The sequence below is a fragment of the Scatophagus argus genome, chromosome 6, assembly GCF_020382885.2.
Source record: "Scatophagus argus isolate fScaArg1 chromosome 6, fScaArg1.pri, whole genome shotgun sequence".
Classification (NCBI taxonomy): Eukaryota; Metazoa; Chordata; class Actinopteri; family Scatophagidae; genus Scatophagus; species Scatophagus argus.
In genome coordinates this window covers 24,672,225-24,693,555 of record NC_058498.1, presented here as the reverse complement: position 1 = coordinate 24,693,555, position 21,331 = coordinate 24,672,225, and the positions used below count along the sequence as shown (strand labels likewise).

The 21,331-nt window shown below is 40.8% G+C and overlaps 1 protein-coding gene across 1 annotated transcript; it reads left to right on the top strand.

Annotated features, from left to right (window-relative positions):
• The first annotated feature begins 2,014 nt into the window (after positions 1-2,014).
• On the top strand, positions 2,015-15,756 carry LOC124060793 (desmoglein-2-like). Its single transcript, XM_046392108.1, has 14 exons — positions 2,015-2,162; positions 6,387-6,509; positions 6,819-6,974; positions 7,170-7,311; positions 8,228-8,388; positions 8,621-8,755; positions 8,944-9,129; positions 9,754-10,058; positions 10,169-10,311; positions 10,411-10,623; positions 11,421-11,663; positions 12,574-12,704; positions 12,885-13,208; positions 13,572-15,756. The coding sequence occupies exons 1-14, from the start codon at positions 2,118-2,120 to the stop codon at positions 14,664-14,666; spliced, it is 3,402 nt and encodes a 1,133-aa protein (XP_046248064.1). The 5' UTR covers positions 2,015-2,117; the 3' UTR covers positions 14,667-15,756.
• Positions 15,757-21,331: the final 5,575 nt, after the last annotated feature.

Sequence of the window (21,331 nt, the reverse complement as noted above, 5' to 3'; positions counted from 1 at the left end):
TTGGGAGCTCAGTCCTGAGGAGCTTCCACCACTGCGCGGTGGAGAGCGTCCTCTGCACCTGCATCACTGTGTGGCATGGAAACTGCACTGCTGCTGAGAGGAAGGCTCTGCAGAGGGTGGTAAAGGCTGCACAGAGGACCATGGGGGGCAGCCTCCCCACCACCTCAGACCTCTACACAGCACGATGCAGGGGGAGGGCCCTCCGCATGATGAAGGACTCCACCCATCCTGCACACGGACTCTTCCAACCCCTCCCCTCAGGCAAGCGGCTGAGGAGCATCCGGAGCAAGACCACCAGGCTCAGAAACCGCTTCTTCCCCGAAGCTGTCAGACTGGTGAACTCTAGCCATGCCCTGCCCTGTAGTCTCCCCCCCCCCAAACACACACACACACACACTCCCAACCCCCCCACCCCCGTCAACACAGACCTGCACTAAAAACACTTTACACCCACGAGTGCAATACCACTAGTGTAATACGCACTTCCTTCCTGGACTACCTCACACTAGCACACACTTGTACATGCATAATTATGCTGCACATGCTAAACTGGCTCCTTATTTATTTATTTCTTTTTCTCAGAATGTTTAGTTTTTTATATTGTATTTGTCCTTTGCCTATATATTCTATTTTTACTTGGCTTATATTTCTATTTTTTATTCAACTTTTCATTTCATATTTTTTTATATCCTACCTATTGCTCCCGGGACCTGAGTCCTAATTTCGTACCATAAGCATGTAAATGTGAGCTGGTATGACAATAAAAGTTCCTTGATCCTTGAGCTTAGCTGTAAGCATATCTAAGTGATTATTCTAGTGCATTTGTTAACAACATCCATGAGTGGAGACTGCTGTTATTAATAAATGAATCATTGAATAGTTGCATAGAAAAACACAAAAGTAAAAATACAAAATATGTCAAAATAATAGAAAAGTTATGACAAACAATGTACATTAATAAACCCTTAAAATGTCCTCATATTTGCTTAGAGCTACTTTACACTGTGTTATAAACCATTTATGAATTGTCTGTGTACTAATATAAATTCTGAATGCACTGGCTTAAAGCTTAACAGATGAAAAAGGAAAAAAATCAATGAAAATGATGCAAAAAACCTTCATCAGTAGACAGAGACACGTCAGACCCAGGGAAAGCTGACCTGACAGACATGAGACACAAGTAAGACGGTCCTAAAACAATGCTTGATACAATTTCATACATTTATGACAAATATTTATTTAATTTGGTTTAAATATTAGTTTAAATGTCAGTAGATTTGGATTATGTATTTATGCATCACGGTGAAACAGACATTATTAATGTCCTTTGAACCTTAATGCCACTGTGAGAAAGCTCTTTTGATGATCTTATTCAGAGTAAGTTTCGTCAAAGTTAAGTCCACAACCTAACATCAACTCATTTCAACCTTTTTCAAAATAATGACTTAGGATCTCAAGATAAAATAATATCCATTACTTTGGAGACGTTTCTCATTCATCTGTGATACGATGTCTTTAATTTGAGAGTTATTAAGTCATTATTTTGACATACTAAGTGAGTGTTTTGATAAGTAAGTCATTATCATTGGATATTATTTCAAGTCCGTCATTATTTTGAAATACCTACTCATTACTCTGAGATAAACTGTGTACATACTACTTATGGTGACTTTCTGATCACATCGGCAAACGGGCTTTCATAGATAAATAGACAGATTGATGCTTTATTGATCCCAAGGAAAATTCAAGATCAGAAACGCTCCCCGTCGGGGAATCGAACCCCGGTCTTCCGCGTGACAGGCGGAGATGCTGTCCACTGTAGTAACGAGGACAAGGATGGATACAACAGAATACGATAGCCAGAGTAAACATCATATGGAGTATATTGTAAAAAGACTGATCGGATGGCTTACACAGAATACGATAGTGGCGTGTAAAGCCCCCACCCGTCCGTCACTCTCTCTCAGGAACACCCACACCCACGGTGGGCCCCTCCTCTTTAATAAACCTGCTCCTCACGGTCTCGACTCCCAGTCCGTAGGCAACCGTCCACCTCTTCACTGGGACCATCGCATCACTTGTTACAGATACCGGACTTACAGGACTTTCCTTCAGCCATGGTTCGGGTTCCTCCGCCCGTGTTTGTGTTGTTACTGTTTGCGGTGAGTACAGAAGGGCTTTTTCTGGCTTTTGAAATGACTGTTTTGCGTTTATATCTGTAAATAAGCGGTAAAAAAAACATCTTGGCTTTAACAGTAGGTTTAACTTTAATAAGCTCACATTGAACATGTTCAGGTGTGTTTACTCCATCCTATCATAGGCTGCTTATGTTTCACGTCGACAAATACCTGGCTGTCATGGCAACATGGATGCAGGCTGTTCTATCAGACAGATACTTGGTCATTTTCCCATCACATTTAATTGAGCTTGTTTGGATGAGTTGTGTACTTTGAGAAATCATCAAACTTATAGCAAAGCCTATCAGCCACTTTCTAATTTCACATGATGTGATTCCATTTTGATATCCTCAGACGCAGCTTCCTAAGGCCTGTTCACATTTGTGCAAAATCATGATCATTTTAAATTTGTGAAATGAGTTTACAGCGGATCATAAAACTGCATTATGAAACATTATTATATGTTTGCAGTTTGTTTGACTGTGTTGTGTGTATGTGCAACACATTTAAAATGCTGCATCTATTGTCAAATTGATGAACATTTCTTGATTTGCTTGTGGTTTGTGCATTTGTTTCCTCAGGTTGCAGTGTGTTGAGCTCTCTCTGCAATGTAGTTTTGTATATTAGATTGTACATTGGACTTTTATTGCTTTATTGAGCAATAGATTTACCAAAAAAAGGCAACAGAGCAGTATTGAAAACATGACTGAGTAATTAAAAAAACAGCAACCAAGAAAAAAAGAAAAGTAATTAAACTGTAACAAATAAAAAAATCAAATTCGAATGTAAATTGATGTATAAACAACAAATATACCATAAATGAAGTTAAAGGATGAATAAACCGAAATGGGGCTTCATTTTGAATTAAGGTAAAGTATTTTCAGGGGCCGGATAAGCGGTATAGAAAATGGATGGATGGATATTTTCAGGGGCTATTAATTTGTAAAACTGTTCACCATATAGATAGATATTGCAGATAACTCATAAAACCTCAAGGGATTTAAAGTACTGTCCTGTAAAGTACTGAAGCTCATTGTATCAAGCATCAAAACTCATATATTTGGCTTTGTGTAGGCTATACCATATTTTGCCAATATGAGAACTGTGTTAATCAATGGATTTTATGTTCCATAATCAATTCATACATGTGATTAAAATTTAATATAAGATACATTCTTTTGTTTAAACCATTTTTTCATTTGTTCAAAAAATGCTTGGGAGTGGCAGCAAGAGGAGAAAATATGTTCCGGAGTTTCATCATTTGAACTTGTGAATTTCTTTACCCTAAAGTAACATGTAATAATTAGTTAAAAAAAACAAAACAAAGTATTTTGGTGGGATGTGCGTCTTTAAAATAAAATATTCATTGAACTGAGGGTCAAAATATTTTTCCTACAGAATTTGTAGTATACAGATTTGGGAATGTCCATAGTGAATTGGTCCTTTTGACAAAAGTAATAATAGGTTTGGGATAGCGTTATTGAGCTTGAAAAACTGTTCAGGGTGACAGAAAAAAATCTAAGAAGAAGAATCAGCTTTATTGACAGTATATATATTTTTACATACACACACTGAATTCGTCTTCTGCATTTGACCCATCCTTAATTGAACACACACGCAACACCCGGCAATATACATGCAGTGAAACACACACAGGAGCAGTGGGCAGCATCAAGCGCGGGGCATATTGGAGGGATTAAGTGCCTTGCTCAAGGGCACATCAGCCGGCTAATGGAGGGATGGGGACTTTTTCACATTAATTACTCCACCACACCCAAATTTTTCCTGCCCATTAGGTGGGGGAATCGAACCGGTGACCCTCCAATCACAAGCCGCTTCTCCAACCTCTAGGCCATGGAAGCCATGCAACATTCTCATAATGCAACATTCTGGTGATAGCTGGCCTTAAAACTGAAATTCTACTGAACGTCCACGGCGCACACGTTGGCTCTAAGCGGTCCTCCATTATGTTGTTGCTTCACAAAGCTACACAAGACCTCCACCTATATGTGAAATGAGCATCATGAATGCAATATAAAAAGAAATACTACGCATCTGTGGTTTCTGCAGCTGTCCACGCTTTCCATGTACATGTGTGTTTGTGTAGTATATTCAGGGCCTTGGGGTATTAGTATTGGCCATAGAGATTATTATTAGTGTTAGTGAATAATGATTAACGTGAAAGAAAAGACAGCGATGACTGCATAGATAATCTCTGAAGTGTTATTAAGATCGTGCGTGTGTTCCTTGTGCTTAGTCAGTCTTTTGTAAATGCCATGTACCTGGTAAGACTTTCTATTCACCTCTCACCCAAACGTGTGAGGCCACATCCTGTTTTTCATCATAGCTCTTCTGTTGTGCTCACATGCCCATGCACTGACAGAGTAGATGAGTGAAATCTCTTAGGAGTGGTAGGGTGTGTTGGCCTGTCCTCTGAACACAAGCAGCTGAACATTACCTAATAGGTGGATGCTTTTACACACAGTCCCTCACAGTAATTTTCAATCTCAAGGTCATGGCGTTCAGCTTGGCTAAAATTAAAACTTATACAACCTGTATATTTGCTGTTGCCTCAGTTACGGTACGTTTGCACGGGAATTCACGTTCCATTCATTTCAGGGAAGGGGCCAAGATATATGCCACTAGCCACTTCTGCGATCTGAGCAACGTGTTGTGTTCTTTAAATACAAGCATCCAAATGTGAAAAACATTCGAATCAGACAATCTGTTTAGGTTACATATATGAGTTGTATTTGCAACCTTTTTGATATCTCGACTTAGCACCGGAATGGCAAAGTGTCAACAAACTGAAACCAAATCTAAAATGGCTTCAGAGTCACCTTCTTAAATAAACTGGTCAAGAAGAGTTACACAGCTCAATACAAAGCATCTAAATTGGCAACTCACTTTGTTCATATGCGGTTGAACACGTTAAATAACAAATACAAATCTTACTAATTGAAAAAAAGTTTATCCGTCCTCTCTGACTGTTGGTGGCTCTGCCAGGGGCGGTCACAGTACTGGAGTTAAAACCAGATAAATTCCATTTTTCAATCTGCATGGTTTTGCTTCAGGACTTCCAATGTGAGTGTCCATTTTGGCCGAGTGTTTGGATGGTTTGCTGGGCATCGTGTTGCGATCTCTCTGGTATTGTTTCACCATGCAGCAACAGACACAAGACAAGGCAACAGTCAGTACCTACTGAACAACAGGCCAGTCCCACCCTCTATCTCAAACTGGCAGGTCAAATTTCATCTTGACAAAACATTGCAGCAGGAGGCGAGATCTGCAGCAGGAAGTAAATGCATTCTCCAGGTCAGACCTCTTCTCAGGACTGCCTGGGCATGTACAGACTGTACCCGACTGACTGATCTTGCTGATTATTCCATGTTTGTTAGAATGAGACACCTCAAGGATTTCGTGGAATTACATGACTGCAGTTCATTATCAGCAAAGTTCCACCAACTTGAGACTGGGTAGAGTCTAATTAGCCTGAACAACTGAAATCACCTGCGTGTGTCCATCCGTTTTCTATACCTGCTTATCTGTCGTGGTTGGGTGGGTGTGGGCTGACCAGGTGGTTGAGAGTCAGCGTCCACCCTGGACTGGTCGCCAGTTAATCACAGGGCCGACATACAAAGACAGAGAATTACACATACTTGCACACTCAGTAGCCAATTAACCTCATGTGCATGTTCTTGGGTCTGTGGGAGGAAGCCAGAAAACCTGGAACAGTACAGGTACAGGGTGAAGATGTTAATTCTGTACAGAGGGGCCCAGAACAACCTGGAACCCTCTTGCTGTGGGGCAACAGCGCTAACCACCGCACCACCGTACCTCCCATCATTGCTTTTATGACTTGCTTTTGCTTTAAGAATATGTTCACTATTCTGTTTGATACCTATGTCTTAGTCCACTAAAGGGAAATACAGAACACAGTTTCCTTTTACTTTTCTCATTCCCACAAAATGTGTGTATGAAATTTATGAGATTTCAGTTCCCCTTGCTAACACTAGCATAATCTTTAACAGATTTTCTCCTGAAAACGGAGCAACATTTGATTTTTTTCTGGTACAGGTGTCTACAGTTATACTCTATCCTGACATTTATTGATATGCCAACCATTAATGATATGCAGCTGAGTGGATATGTTTGGACCGTAGATTAGTTCAATGTGAAGTAATTACATCTGTTGAATTACTGCTCCAGGCTGTTGCTGTGGTGAAGGCCAACTCTGGAGACAAGCTGGTAAGAAAAAGAAGAGAATGGATCATCCCTCCAAGGTCACTTACAGAGCATAAAGACTACACTCAGGAGACATATATTGCTAAGGTGAGTCCCTGATATCTTATTGCACATACTAACTCTGAAGCTAAACAGCTGTGTGGTAGGATTTGTGGTATTAAAAACTTTTTATGCTCATTAATGCAGCAGTAATATTAATCCATAAACATCTGATTAGATAGTGAAACACTGACAGGTGATGTTTCTCTGTGCAGTGTGTAGTTTTGATTTGTTGTGTACAGTTTACAGATAATACTTATGCACTTTTAGTAAGCAAGATTTTGAATGTATATCCGGTGTTATTATTTGCTTTTTCTGTAGCAGTGAAATGATGAAGTCTTTTGCTTTGTTTTTCAGATTCGATCAGATTATGAGGTTCATGATGATATAGAGTACTCTCTAGAGGGCGTTGGTGCAAGCCAGGATCCCTACAATGTGTTTGTGGTTGACCCTAAAACTGGACTAATTCGTGTGACCAAAGTGCTTGACAGGGAGGTCATCGCTATGTACAATGTGAGTGATACATGACAGATTCTTTTCTGTTCTGTTGTTCTGACTTTGACTTTTTCTTGCTGCAGTAATTGCTGCTTCTCATATTTAACACAGAGATATTTGATACGTGTCATTTGCTACACCGTCACAGGCTATTTATCTTTGTAAATTCACCTGCTTAGACAGATGATCAAGATAACAACATTTCTGTTTCAGCTGTCCGGTATTGCTAGGTATAAAGATGGTACAGAAGCAGAGAAAAGAATTGACATACGAATCAAGGTTGAAGACATAAACGACAACTCTCCAGTGTTTCCAAACATAGAGCCTGGGAAGGTGCATGAACTCAGTCCTGCAGGTTAGTACTTCTCCTTTTGTATACAATGCTCACAAATGTCTGGCCTAGCATTTCTGAATAGTTTATTACAAATAAAAGAAAGCATTACAGTTTAATACATGCAAGATTATCTATTTTGTCCCTCTTTGTAAGTTAGCATGAATGCCCACAGGGAAGGACATTGCAAAAATGTAATTTTAGTAACACTGTAACACTGAAATCTTATCTTTTCATAGCCATAAATATTCAGATGTAGACAAAAAATGTTGATGGTGAACAATTTTAAATGGTATCTACTGATTCTTATGTCTTGCCGTGAAGTACATGACAAAAAGTATTTTTTAGAAAATCACATGCATCTCCAAAGCAAGAATATGGCCAATACATGTGTACTGTAGTTACTGAGAGGTTCCTACAGGATGAAGACAGCAAGTCATCATATGGCATTAACATTAATGACAAATATTTTTTAGGCTTTATTTATGTATTTGTAGAAATACAGTGGTCCAAACGGAGACAGAGTAATTGTAGTATTGTCTATAAATAACAAGTTCTAGAAGAAATAACCCTGGATAAGTTTAGCTTATGTACACAAAAAAGTAAATGAAATGCAGAATGAGCCGAAACACTTAAAAATACACAAAACAAAGATCAAATAGAACAGAATAAAGAACCATAGTGCCAGTGATAATGATGGCTTACTGCGGTACGTTAGCTATGCCAGCTGAGACAAGATTTGTGTGTGTTTGTGTTTACATGGATTTTGTTGCACGATGTTTTATGAGCTCAGTTCTTCTGCTCGTTCTGGTCCACTCCAGCATGGGTGAAATTTAATGCATTCGGTTTGCTGTCATCAAAGGACATGATGTGAGAAAGGAGTACATACCCACATTAACTAGCATGTTTCATGACTGCTTCATTTAATGCTTATTTACAGGGACTTCAGTTATGAAAGTAACTGCAACTGATGCTGATGAACCAGGGAATAAAAACTCCATGATCAGCTATTCTATCATACAGCAGGAGCCATCTCATGACATGTTTTACATTTCCAGCGATGGGAGCATCTACGTCAGCAAGCCGACACTGGACAGAGAGGTATGGACTACACCAACAGTGGTTGGTTGATGCTGTGACTTAAAATATTGTTAAATTGTTAACAGTTAAATAATAAATATTACTGAGTACCTGATTGACTTTCTGTGGCTTCGATGGCTGTGAATCCTACAATTGTTGGTAATGCCACTTTTTTTATGTCTTAACAAAAATGATCATAGTGCATCTTTAAAGTTTACATTTTTTCTGTTTTTCTGATGTTTTCTCATTTTAGAAAGCAGATCACTACGTTCTGACAGTGAAAGGTCGAGATTTAAATGGCAGTCCAGAGGGAAACACTGGAACGGGCACTGTTACCATTAAGGTCCTGGATGTGAATGACAACCTTCCTACTCTGGAAAAAGAAGCGGTAATTTTCCTCCTCATAGAAAGGACTTTCAGAGTTGTGTAGTTTGAATGTTTTTATTTGATGAAAAAAAAATATTGACCTACCCCTATCACAGATCACACATTAAAGTAAAAAAAAAATGTTAATGTGTTGTTAAACAAATAAAGCAGAAGTGAACCTTTACATCTCATAATGTGTTTTACTTGCAGTATGAGGGCAGCATTGATGAGAATACACAAGGTGTGGAGGTGATGAGACTCAAAGCAGAAGACCTGGACCTGGAGGGAACAGACAACTGGGAAGCTGTGTTTGACATTGTCAAAGGCAATGAGGCGGGATACTTCAGCATTAAAACAGACCCCAAGACCAATGAGGGCATCCTAATGCTTGACAAGGTACTTGTGAATGAGCAGCACAACCGGGGTTTGGCAGTATTTAATGAGAAGCAATATAATGCATGTCTTAGTATCCCAGTCCTTTGTGAGATAAATGTGTTAAAAATTCTTCTTATGTAGTTCCACAAAGCAGCAGCTCCTTCTCATACTTGTGGGCTTAGCCTCACTAGATGCTTTGGGTGTAGGACCAGTCTTTCTATTCTGTTTCAAGAAGTTGCCACTCAAAATTGATTTCCTAACTTCTCTGACATTTTGCCAGTGAAAAATTTGCCTTCACTGAACCTAGCGGTTAGGATCATGAGAGTAAGCATACCATTCCACCACATGAGGTGACAGTCCTCGGGAGGGACCTTGAGATGTTTTTAAAACAAACTTAAACACTAACCTAAAATCAAGTCCTTCCTGACACTCATGATTAACTATGTTTTCTACATCTAGAAAAAATGACAATGACGTATCCATCAGACATCCATCTTTAACATTATCGATGTACACAAAACAGCACCTGCTGTTCAGTCCTTAGTTTATTCAATATAATGACCCTGAGTTGACAAATCGTGATATGTGTTGTTATTGTTATAATAATAATCTGTGACCATTGTGTTTGTGTGTGACATTTCACAGGCTGTAAATTATGAGGACGTGAAGGACCTTGACCTAGGAATATCTGTTAGAAACAAGGCTCCACCATATGGAGTTCCCTCTCCTGCGACTGGTGCAAGTGGTGGTGGGTCATGGCAAAGTGGGACGACATTTAAAACCTATCCAGTCAAAATCAATGTAAAGAATCAGCCTGAGGGGCCAGCCTTTGACCCCAAAGTTAAAACTATTCCCATCTCAGAGGGAGGCAATTCCATCAACATTAATGATGTTATTGCCCGCTACCCTGCACTAGATGGAGACACTGGGAAACCAGCTGAGAATGTCAGGTCAGTACATACACAAGCACATACACATGAAGTGTCTGCAGTTATAATTAACGTCAGCTTAATTTTCTACAATCAGTAATAACAACTGACACAGCTTTTTTCTGCTGCAGGTATGCCAAGGGCTCAGACCCTGACAACTGGCTAACCATCGACCCAAAGACAGCTGAGATCAAACTGAACAAGATGCCTGATAGAGAATCTAAATTTCTGGTCAATGGGACATATTTTGCTAAAGTCCTATGCATTACAGAAGGTAATTGTGTATAAAGTTGAGAATTTGACCTGAGGGAAGTGAGGCAAAAAGGAAATGCTGAATGATCTGTTCTTATTTCTGTTTGTGTTTCCAACACAGACCAGCCTGCTAAAACGGCCACCGGCACCATAGCAGTCCAGGTGGAAGATTTTAATGACCACTGCCCCACCCTGACCAGCAACATCCAGACTATGTGTACCACGGATAATTCTGTTATTGTGAATGCTAAAGATGAAGATGTTTTCCCTAACGGACCTCCTTTTGACTTTGCCATAATATCAGAGGGCAAATGGCAAGTGGAGCATCTCAATGGTAAGGAGAATACTGCAAATTATGTGACAATTATGGTATATGGACACAGAAATACACAAATGGGTATAAAGTTAGAAATGATTCAATACTGACATTAACTGGCATTTGCCACAGATTTTCTTTTTTCTCCAGAAAACCCTGAATTTCATTCATTGTCAAAAAGCCAAATTTAACTTTGTTATATCTAGCAAAATAATAGGACCCAAGAGCAGACAAACTTATAACAATAGAAAGACAATCAGATCATGACAATGTAGTCACAATAAAACAGAATTTCACTCTGAGCTTGAGATATTACTCCAACAAAAAATACAGTCAGAAGGGGAAAAAAATAAACCAGAGAGGACTCAAAGAGGCAGAGCTGGGCCAGACAAGAAGCAAGGCAGGATGGTGAATCTGAGACACAAAGAAAATTATGTTAGGATTGCATATAGAAAAACATCTAAGAAAAATAGCCCCTGGTCTGAATGTTTACCATGTATATGGCTGTACAACATGGTGAAGTGTGAAGGGATGAACTTGGGTTTCAGTACTGGAGACTTCAAGTGGAGTTGATTGAGAGGAATGAGCTGCAATAGTGTAGATGGACTGGCAGAAGGAAAGTGGGTCAACCCTGCCCAGCTCTGCTCAGACACAAAGACACCCAAATGCAGAGGGAAGACAAAGGAAAAACAAGGAGAAAAGGGGAGCAATATACAGCCCTAACACCTTGAGTCTTTATTTCAGAACATTGTTAACTTTCAAGTAAAGCAAATTAATTTTCTACACTTTTTATTTGTTTGTCATGTTCCTGGCAGACACTGCAGCTATCCTGAGGGCCCAGGAATCCATGTGGCCTGGTGTCTATGAGGTAGAATTTGTGGTCAAGGATCAGCAGGGACATTCCTGTCCAGAACCACAGAAGGTGAAGGTCCAAGTTTGCACCTGTGAGGATGGAGTGCAGTGTGGAAAACGAGGCAGCAGTGGTCAGTCCAGCAAAGGGGTAGAGTTCGGACCTGCAGGCATCGGACTGCTACTTCTGGGCCTGCTGCTCTTACTACGTAAGTATGATGCAATTCTGGTGTGATCAAACACTTGATACCTTCAATATGCTCAAGACCATCTCAATTCAACCTATGTTGGGATAAGTTTAGGCCAAATTTATCAAAGAGAAAAACTAGGTTGTAAACATTGTACAAATATGTACACTATCCACAACAAATGTGTCCCTAAGTATTATATAACAAATTTGAAATCAAACCTCGGGACTTGTTAAATATCAACAGGATTTCAGATTAATATGTGGGGCACCAGTACTTAAAATGAATATTCTGAATACATGTTACTTAATGAATGTACAACCTTTTAAAGACTATTACATTCTATACACATTCTGTGATTAGTTAGTAATGGAATCTAGAGAGTATACAAGGGTTCATCAGGTGTATACATATGTAAATACTTACTGTACATACATAAGAAAAATAACTGACCAAGAAAGTTCTGACTTTCAATTGGCAGAACATCAAGACAAAGTCTAGAATGTCAGAGAAGTGGCCTCAATACAGCACTCAGCATTAAGATTAGAGCCCAGTTGGCTGATATCAGCTTATTGCTGATGTATGAATGTTCACATATATTTTGGCTGATAAAAGCCAAAGATGTCTCCATACCTCAGTAAGTATATAAGTATAGTAATAAGGTATACAAATATGTACATGTATGACCTTGCAGTGTTTTTAAGACAATATGAATACTGTAAGTGTTTAATATCAGGTCAGGTTTATATCTAAATTCTTCTCTGGTTTGTGAGAAGTGATTTCAGTCTCTAACTTACAAGAGAATGGTATTAAGCCAAGTAAACTGAAACTGCCCTTCCCATTCAGAAGACCTGACAACAACTGCAGTCCCCATATCACACTTTGGGATCTGTTAAGCCAGACTAAATCTTTGTTGTTGTTGTTGTTGCAGTCATTCCCCTGTTGCTGCTCTTCTGCCAGTGTGGGGGAGTTGCTGGTTTCCCAGGAAACTTTACTGAGATGCCTTTCGACACCAAGTCACACCTCATTAGCTACCACACTGAGGGCCAGGGAGAGAACACGGTGAGACTAACATATATAGCTTTTCAACAGATGACCACCATTGTTGAGGACAAGAATCCTGCCATACTTACTGGTGGCATACTTACTGTACTTGAAAGCTGCATGAAATGTTTTTTGACTGCTGGACAGCAGAATATGTGTTGACTCTGTATTGACATTTGGATTATCGTCATATGCTAGGAGTTGCCACTACTGAACATGCCCATGCAACTTGATGAAGATACGGCCAAAGTGGGTATGGGCATGGCTAACAAAATTTCAGCAATGCCACCCATGGGAGGTTTGGATCTCCAGAAATCCGTCATATCCATCGATGGGATGAATGGGGCTGTCTACCAAGAAAGCTTTTCAAATGGCCATAGAGAAGGGACATGGAGGATGATGAACCAAATGATGGGCAGTGGCTTCTACTCAGAGGTTCAGGGCAGAGAGTCGGGAGTGGGTGGAGGAATTTATGATGGCATGGCTTTGCCACACCACTTCCTGCGACAGTACTACACTCAGGTGAGGATGTATTGAAGTGCTCCTGCTCTTTGCTTTTTCTAAACCATACTTGGCTTTCAGCATTCTGGAAATATGTTTTTTGATGGCATTCAGAGAAATCAAATTGGATAAAAGAGGTATGGCTAGGAAAGCTCAAGTACGAATTTCTTTGCCATAACAGTTCAACAAAAAAATTCCTGTGTGAAAAATGTCCATCATGTCAACAACAAACCAGAGGTTTGACTAATAAATTTTTAGAATTAGATTTTTTTAAAGGTATATTAAAATGCAGTTTGCACCATGACTATTGAAAAACAGAAATGACGATGCTTAGTCAACAAAAAAGGAGACCTTGATGATAATTTCCTTTTTCTGTTTCAACAGAAGGTGGCCAGTGGAAATGAGAACCTTGAAGTGAAGGACAGTCTTCTGGTTTATGACTATGAGGGCCAGGGTTCCCCTGCTGGCTCAGTGGGCTGCTGCAGCCTCCTGGAGTCTGACAACGACCTTCAGTTCCTTGATGACCTCAGTCTAAAGTTCAAGACACTGGCCGAGGTGTGCGAAGGCAAGAAGATCCAAACTGAAGTCAAAGAAGTGCTCACTCCTCTCCCCAGTTCCACCATCAACACTCAGAGTTCAGTATCAAGTGTGGCTACTACTCAACAGCTGCCCCCTCCACCCCAACTGCAGCCAACTGTACTCAGATCAGAGCAGTCTGTGGTCAGGGAGACGTCAGAGCGATCTCAGGCGGTGAAGGAAAACACAGCCACATTGAGACAAGGGATGACCACAGTGAAGGAAGGGATGGCAAGTCAAGGTCAGGTGCTCCTGCTACAGCAGCAGCAGCAGCCTGTCTACCTCACTACCACCCCTATGCTCCAGCCGATGCATTACGTAGTCCAGCCACAGGTTCAAAACACTCTGCTGCTGGCTGAGGCACCAGCGACCAACCTGCAGAGCATGGTACTGGTTAATGGCACCCAGACTGGACCTGCCCAAAGTATGGTCATTCAGGGGCAGCCAGTGATGTCAAGTGGACAAGCCCAGGGCACAGCCATGATGCTGGTGGAGACGGGTGGTGTCCAGGGAGGAAGTTCCAACTTGATCCAAACTACCAACCTCTCTGGTTCCCAGAAAATGATGGTAGTGGAGGGCAAGGTTCCTGCAGGATCAATGAAAGTGCTAAAGGGGAGCCAGACCTGTGTTGTACCAGGGGGAACTCTAAAGTCAGGAGGGCTCTCAGGATCTCAGAGAGTCCTGGTTGTTGGAGGGCCAGTAAGCAGTGGAGGACAGCTGGTCCAGGAGACAAGAGATCTGTCCCAGAAGAGTGATATCTCTGGATCTCAAAGAGTCCTCTACAGCAAAAGCAGCACGTCTGCTGAGTCTCAGAGCAGCATGGTGGGTTCATCTACCACCACAGTAAACACAACCCCCTCCTACCGCAAGGTGGTGGTGCAGGAGACACGAGAAATTCACTGAAGGACAGATTGGTGGGACAGCAGACAACCTCTTCAGTGATGCCATTAAGACTTTTCTCTGGCCTGGTCCAAATGGTGATGGGATGCTTGTGGGACTCAACTAATACAAAGCAGTCAATGGAGAGAGGGCACGTTTCCCATACTCCTTCCTTATGATTTGACAATAGAATTTTTAAATGAAAAAAGAAAGAAAAAATTCCCATCACAGCCTCCCTTCAAGCAGTGCACTTATAAATGTCAGGAGGAGAGGCAATGTTACATTACAGTACATGGTCATTACTTCAAAGAAAGGAAGGAATAAATAAACTGAAAACTGAATGTCCAAAACTATCCCAGCAGACCTATTTAGTAACTTAACGCAGTCCCACATCTCTGTTGCTGTGCAGTTATCTAGAGCAAAGTTCTCCAGCACAGATATCTCCACACATACATATGATTACATTTGTATATTTTCTATATATGAATATTTTCTTTTTTAAAATTTTTTATGTTTTCACCACTGTTAAGACCCACTTATATCTTTAGTGGCACAGAATGTCACACAATCATTTCAGTATAAAATCCGTATATTCTCATATTTTATGTCGTTTTCAGTTCTATTGTTTTGCATTATCTCTTCCACATTTATATTCCTGCTGTGTGTTGGCACCAATATAACAGACATGAATACTTTGGATTTGGTAGATCAATTTTGTGTCAGATTAGGTTGCTACATATGGTTGGAGCGAGAAACGTCAGTGTCCGTTCTTGTAATGAAAGAAAACTGGGTAGCTGACTGAGGTTTATTCCTTTAAGTTTACAAAATCTTCTGTTTGCTCTGTAAATTGTTGGATTGAAAAGATACAGAAGAAATAATAGTGTACTTACTCATATCTGCTATGTCACCACAGGAGCTTATATCACTAAAGAGCTTATACAGTATACAGCTTATACAGTATTAACCAATCTCCAGAAAAAAATGAGACACTTCAAAAAACTGCCGTCCCTCTAATGGCCACTTGAGGCTGGCACCAGAAGTGACTCATTCCCCATCCCCCTTGTTAAATTGATCAACTTTACAGCAGAAATAAACATGTTTGCCACCTTCATGACAACTGTTTGTGGGGTGAATTTTTACATATCTCACTTATTTAAATTACATTAAGGCTTAAAATTATGCATAATTTATAAGGTGTGATCACTTTGAGTGACGGCTGCAAGCAGGTGAACTCTGGAGGACAAAGCCATGTGCAATGCACTCAGTTTCTTAGGAAATCAACTCACAGAGTCAAAGAGGTTATTTTTTTAAACTTTTGGGGTTAAAAAGACGATTTATTTTCTTCTCAATCTCTGCAGCAACGAGTGCAGAGCTGCTGAAATACACAGTATAGTAACTATTATTACTTATTTTATCGTTTATTTCATCATCAACCAGCTCCCAGGGTTGCTCCTGATTTTATAATGTTACTTAAGTGATAGAGGGTAGTCCAAGATAACTAACACATTCCTTATGTTTGGGCTGGAGGCCAAGGTAGTGCCATCCATCCATCCATCCACCCATCCATTTTTATACCACTTATCCGTCAGGGTTGCAGGGGTGTTGGAGCCTACACCCTGAACTGGTTGGCAGTCAGTCACAGGGCTGACACACAAAGAGAGACAATTACACACGCATACACTCATACCTAAGGGCAATGTAGAGTAGCCAATTAACCTAATGTGCATGTTTTTTGGGGGGTACTTTGGGAAGAAGAAGAAAACCGGGAGAAAACCCATGCAGGCACAGGGAGAACATGGAAACTGTCTTGCTGCTAGGTGACAGTGCTAACCACTGCACTCTGGTAGCTATATCATTAGATAATTTTTTCCTATGATGTTTAGGACCCAGCACAATAATTTCAGTTTTGTCTGAGTTCGGAAGCAGAAAGTCACAGGTTATCCAGGTTTTTATGCTTTTGAGACATACCTGAAGTGCCTGGAGTGTTTCGTAACACATTACCAACGGGAAGCATATATAAAATGAATAGTATTAGTCAGAGAAAAGATACTTGTGGAACTCCGTGACTAATTTTGGCATTTACAAAAGATTCTTGTTAATACGTACAAACTGAGATTGGTCTGATAAACAGGACTAAAGCCATCTCAATGCATTTCCTTAAATGCAAATTAAATGTAACTATCTTTGTACTAAAATGTGATGGCCAAATGCAGCACGAAAGTCTAATAATACAAATAGAGAAACAAGTCCCGACTTTGACCAGTGCAGTGACTGTGATGATGAGCCCTAAACCAGACTGGAAATCCTCAAAAAAACTATTATTGTATACTATTCACGTAGCTGAATGGTAACTGTTTTCTCAAGGATCTTGCAGAGGAAGGAAAAGTTAGATATCGGTCTATAACTGCCCAAAATCTTTGGATCAAGAGTAGGCTTAGGAAGGAGTAGGAAGGAGAGGTTTGACTCCAGCTAATTTAAAGGACTGAGGTACATAGCCTGTTAACAGAGACAGACCGAAAACGAACAAGCAGCACAATAACAATAGCCTGGGTCACCTCCAACATGGCAAGTCACCATCAGCAGCTCCCACAGGGTTTGTCAGTTTGGCAGATTGGGTACCTTCCAGAAAAGAAAATGTGATCGTTTTTGTTTTTGGGTTTTTTTTTTTCTATTTTGATGAGATTAATGAAATGAGAATGATCTTATGAGAACATGATATTATATTAAATACCACATAGCACTGACATGATGTTCAGGGTGTGTTTCTGATTGGACCTCAGGGGAGATTAGGGACTAACTGAAATCTTTTTCTTTTCTTTTTTTTTTTCCTGACCAAACACATTACGTTTAAGAGATGAAAGGTGGCTGTCTGTTTGTTGGTTTAGTTTAGTTAGTTCATGGTTAGAGAGCTGCAAGCAACAGTGTTATTCTCCCTTTTGAGTACTGCTTTCTCTTTTTTGTAATATATGTTATCATAATAAATTCTCTTGCTCATCGAGCAGCACAAATTAAATCCATGTTAATTGTTGCTGTTCATTCTATGTGAGTGTTTGTCATATCTTAAAAGAGTTATGTTACCTTAAAAGAGAATCTCATTTCATCAAAATGTACTGAAATACCTGAAAGTAAATACAGATGATAGATTTACATTAGTTGGTAAAAATATGGAGATTGTCTGCACGTGACCTGTACGGCCTAGTCATGATCTACAATGATACATAAAAATCATATCATAATAATAACCTAAATTTTTTGTTGATTTATATTTTGTAGTGAGCATAAAGTAGCACAAAATGGAACATGTAAAGTACAAGTACCTCAAAACTGTACTTGAATAAATGCTCGTAAATTTCACCACTAGCCTCACCATCCTGGCGCCATTTGCTTTCTAACCAGTCAGTTCTCTTTCAGGTTGCGCATGCCAAATTGCTGAAGACACCAACAATAGGGCTCGTCTCACACAAACTCTGACTCACAGACAGACACACTCCCCGAAGGGAAATTCTTTTTCGTACAGACATTGCACTTGCAGTTATCCCAACCAAGAAAGAAAAGTGAAAGATATAAAAATATAAAAATAGGATAAAGAACAGATAAGTACAAATCTAAAAATACAGGTATTTACATGTGTTAAAAATCTAAAAATACAGGTATTTACATGTATTTATACACGCCCTGCATGTCTGCTTTCTGTCAGGTACTGAAATTATACACCTGCAGAAGTTCTTTCCCTCTCAGTCCCCACTGTATTATCTCATGTAACAGCTTTAAAGCAATAGTAATCCATTTGAATCCAAACCAACATGAGATATGAGCATACAACCACAATAACCAATGTCTGAATACCATGGAGACAGCCGGACCGGGACCCCTGTGCCAGTGCACCAGTAACCACAACTGTGGATAAACAAAAAATGATTACTCTTACAAACCATGTTTACTTTAAAATTAGCACGTATATGCATAGAAACTTGATAAAATGACTGACCCCTTTCACCTAGCCAGGAGATGACTTTGCTTTTCTGACTAGATAGATGAACAGATGAACTGAATGATGTCTAGTGGTTATGGGTGGTAGCTCTGTTTCAAACTCATATATTTGCTCAATTTGCCCAATCCTGGGTGAAGGATCCCTTCTCTGTTGCTCACCCTGAGGTTTCTCCCATTTTTTTCTCTGTTAAAGGTCTGTAAAAGGGAGTTTTTCCTTAGTCAGTGTGAGGGTGATGTTGCTATGATGTTATGTAAAACCCTTTGAGACAAACTGCTTATAAAAATGGGCTATACAAATAAAGTTGTCTTGTCTTGTCTCAGTTTCTTTGAAAGGAGGACAACAGGCCTGCCTGCTGTCAGAGAAATATGAAGCTGTATTTTTTTTTTAATCAAAATGGTTGTCAGATGGAAATAATTATACCGTCGCTCTCTGACAAAAAACATATCTCTACTTTTTACGTTTTTGACATTTTACATTGTACGGCATGTCCGCATTCCTCCCTAGCAACTGATGTGTTGAGTATTTATACGACCATCAGTCAAACTGACGCGTGCACGTCAATATCAGATTACTACTAGCCCATGATTTGTCTTGATTTAAATATAAAATGCGAACCAAAAGCTTTGTTAGCGTAATGTGTTAAGTGGAGATGTAGAATAGCCTACAATCAAGTTTGGTGGGACATAATGAGACCGGAGGATCGTAAAATAACCACACGTCATAGTAAAAAATATGCTCCTGGCAAAGACGAATTTTGGAGAGTTTTTTTCATGGGGCAGCAACGATATCCTAAACACCTTCCTTGTCGTCCTGACTCTGACGACGTCAGCACCTACTACCAACAGGGTCTGCGCACACGTTAGCTTGAATCCCTTGCAAGGGACATAGAGCGCTGTGACCCAGGAACCAGGAGTCATACGTCGATGACTACTTGAGGGAGGTAGATCGCTGTCTCCTTGATCTACCCCATGCGCCTGCCCGGGATAATCTTCGCTTGATCATGTCTTCATGGAGCGTCCATGTCTTCATGGAGACTCTCCCACCAAGAACCAGAGACCACGACTCAGCGCTCTGCCAGGCCCTGCGGGAGGAATACTCCCACTATACAGACCAGGCTTCCGCCACTCTTGATGCTTTTGCTATTACACAACAGAAACTTGAACCGCCCTGGGAGTATTACAGATATCTCAGGGCCGCGTATTTCCAAGGGTGAAATGCACCTGAATTAGAGGAAGAGCATGCCTTCAAATCTCTCTTCCTCCATAACCTACATGAGAGCGTACACTTCGACGTGACCATGCACTGCCGCACTAGCAACCTCAATATGCAGGAGATAAGGTGGTACGTGCAACTGGCATGGGAAACACGAGTACGCCCAAGCAGGACAACTAACAGCAGTGCTAGGGTCCTGAAGATCCAGATGCCCACCACTGCAGAGGTGGCACTGGAAGGCAGCGAGATGCCTCATGCCCAGATGCAGGCTAGACCAGGTTCCCCGGCATGCCAACCACTCCGGCCACATGGTGGACACCCTAGTCAGAGGACCAATGGTCCTAACCAGTCACAAAACCCGAGACAACCAGGTCAAGACACTTCCCAGCTAAAGAGGAAGGTCAGGTTTAAACCCAACCCCAAACAGGGTATGAGATATGGTGGCAAAGCCCCAACTCCATTTAAAGGGGAAGACTTCCAAGAGGAAAGTTTAAAAGAATTTATATGGAAGTGTGTGGCTGAGACGTTAAAATCGACCACTCAAGCCGCCCACTAACCCAAACAGTGTCCCCAAAGAAGTCTGAGGCCAAGCAACCCAACGGTATGACTAGACAAGACTTCCTCTTCAACTGATGCCAAGGTTTTACTTTATGGGTTGGAGAAAAGGACTAACGGGAGTTCCCCACACATACTCCTAATACCAGACACTCTGTTCCTTTGACTGTCTTTGTTTGATTTCTTTTGGACCTTCTTATAGCATCACCAGCACCAGTAGGATAGATTGTCCGGACCAACACACGCCCTGACTCACCTGTTGGTGATCACCATGGTTACAAAGCCACTCTCCAGACACTTCAGCAGGTTGCATATTGGCCATCCATGAACAATGATGGCAGATGTTACATTCAAGGGTGCCTTACCTGCTGTCACTTTCAAACAACCATCCTCTGAATCGAGCACCGCTTGAGGGAAAGGGGGGTCACCTTTTCAGGTTCCAACCTTCAAGTCAGCTGGATTGGACCAGTCCCTAAATCTTCCGGAGGTAACAAATACCTCCTCCCAATTGCCACAGACCCCCAGAGGTTAGAGATAAGCTTTGTCTTAAAGTTACCTATTATAGAACAGCAGAATGAGTGACTGAAGTCTGTTTTGAAGTTTGGTTTTGGCAAAACAATCCACACGTATGTCATCAATATTGGCATCTGACTGCATCGCGAGCCTTAACACATGCACCCGAACAAGGAATATTCACTGGGTCTGCCCAGCAGCCCATTTATTAGAGAGGTGAATGACCGCAGTGGTTTGAGAGTCGACTCACTCTAGCAAAAATGCCAGGGTACCCTGTCTGCAAGAACAGAGGAAAGTGAGACCCTCGCAGAGTGAATTGGCCACCAATGGTTTGTGAATGCAGCCACCACGAAGCCCTGTTAGCCTACGACCGCCATGATACAGCCACTAAGCTTTCTCAGTGGTTGAATCATCACAG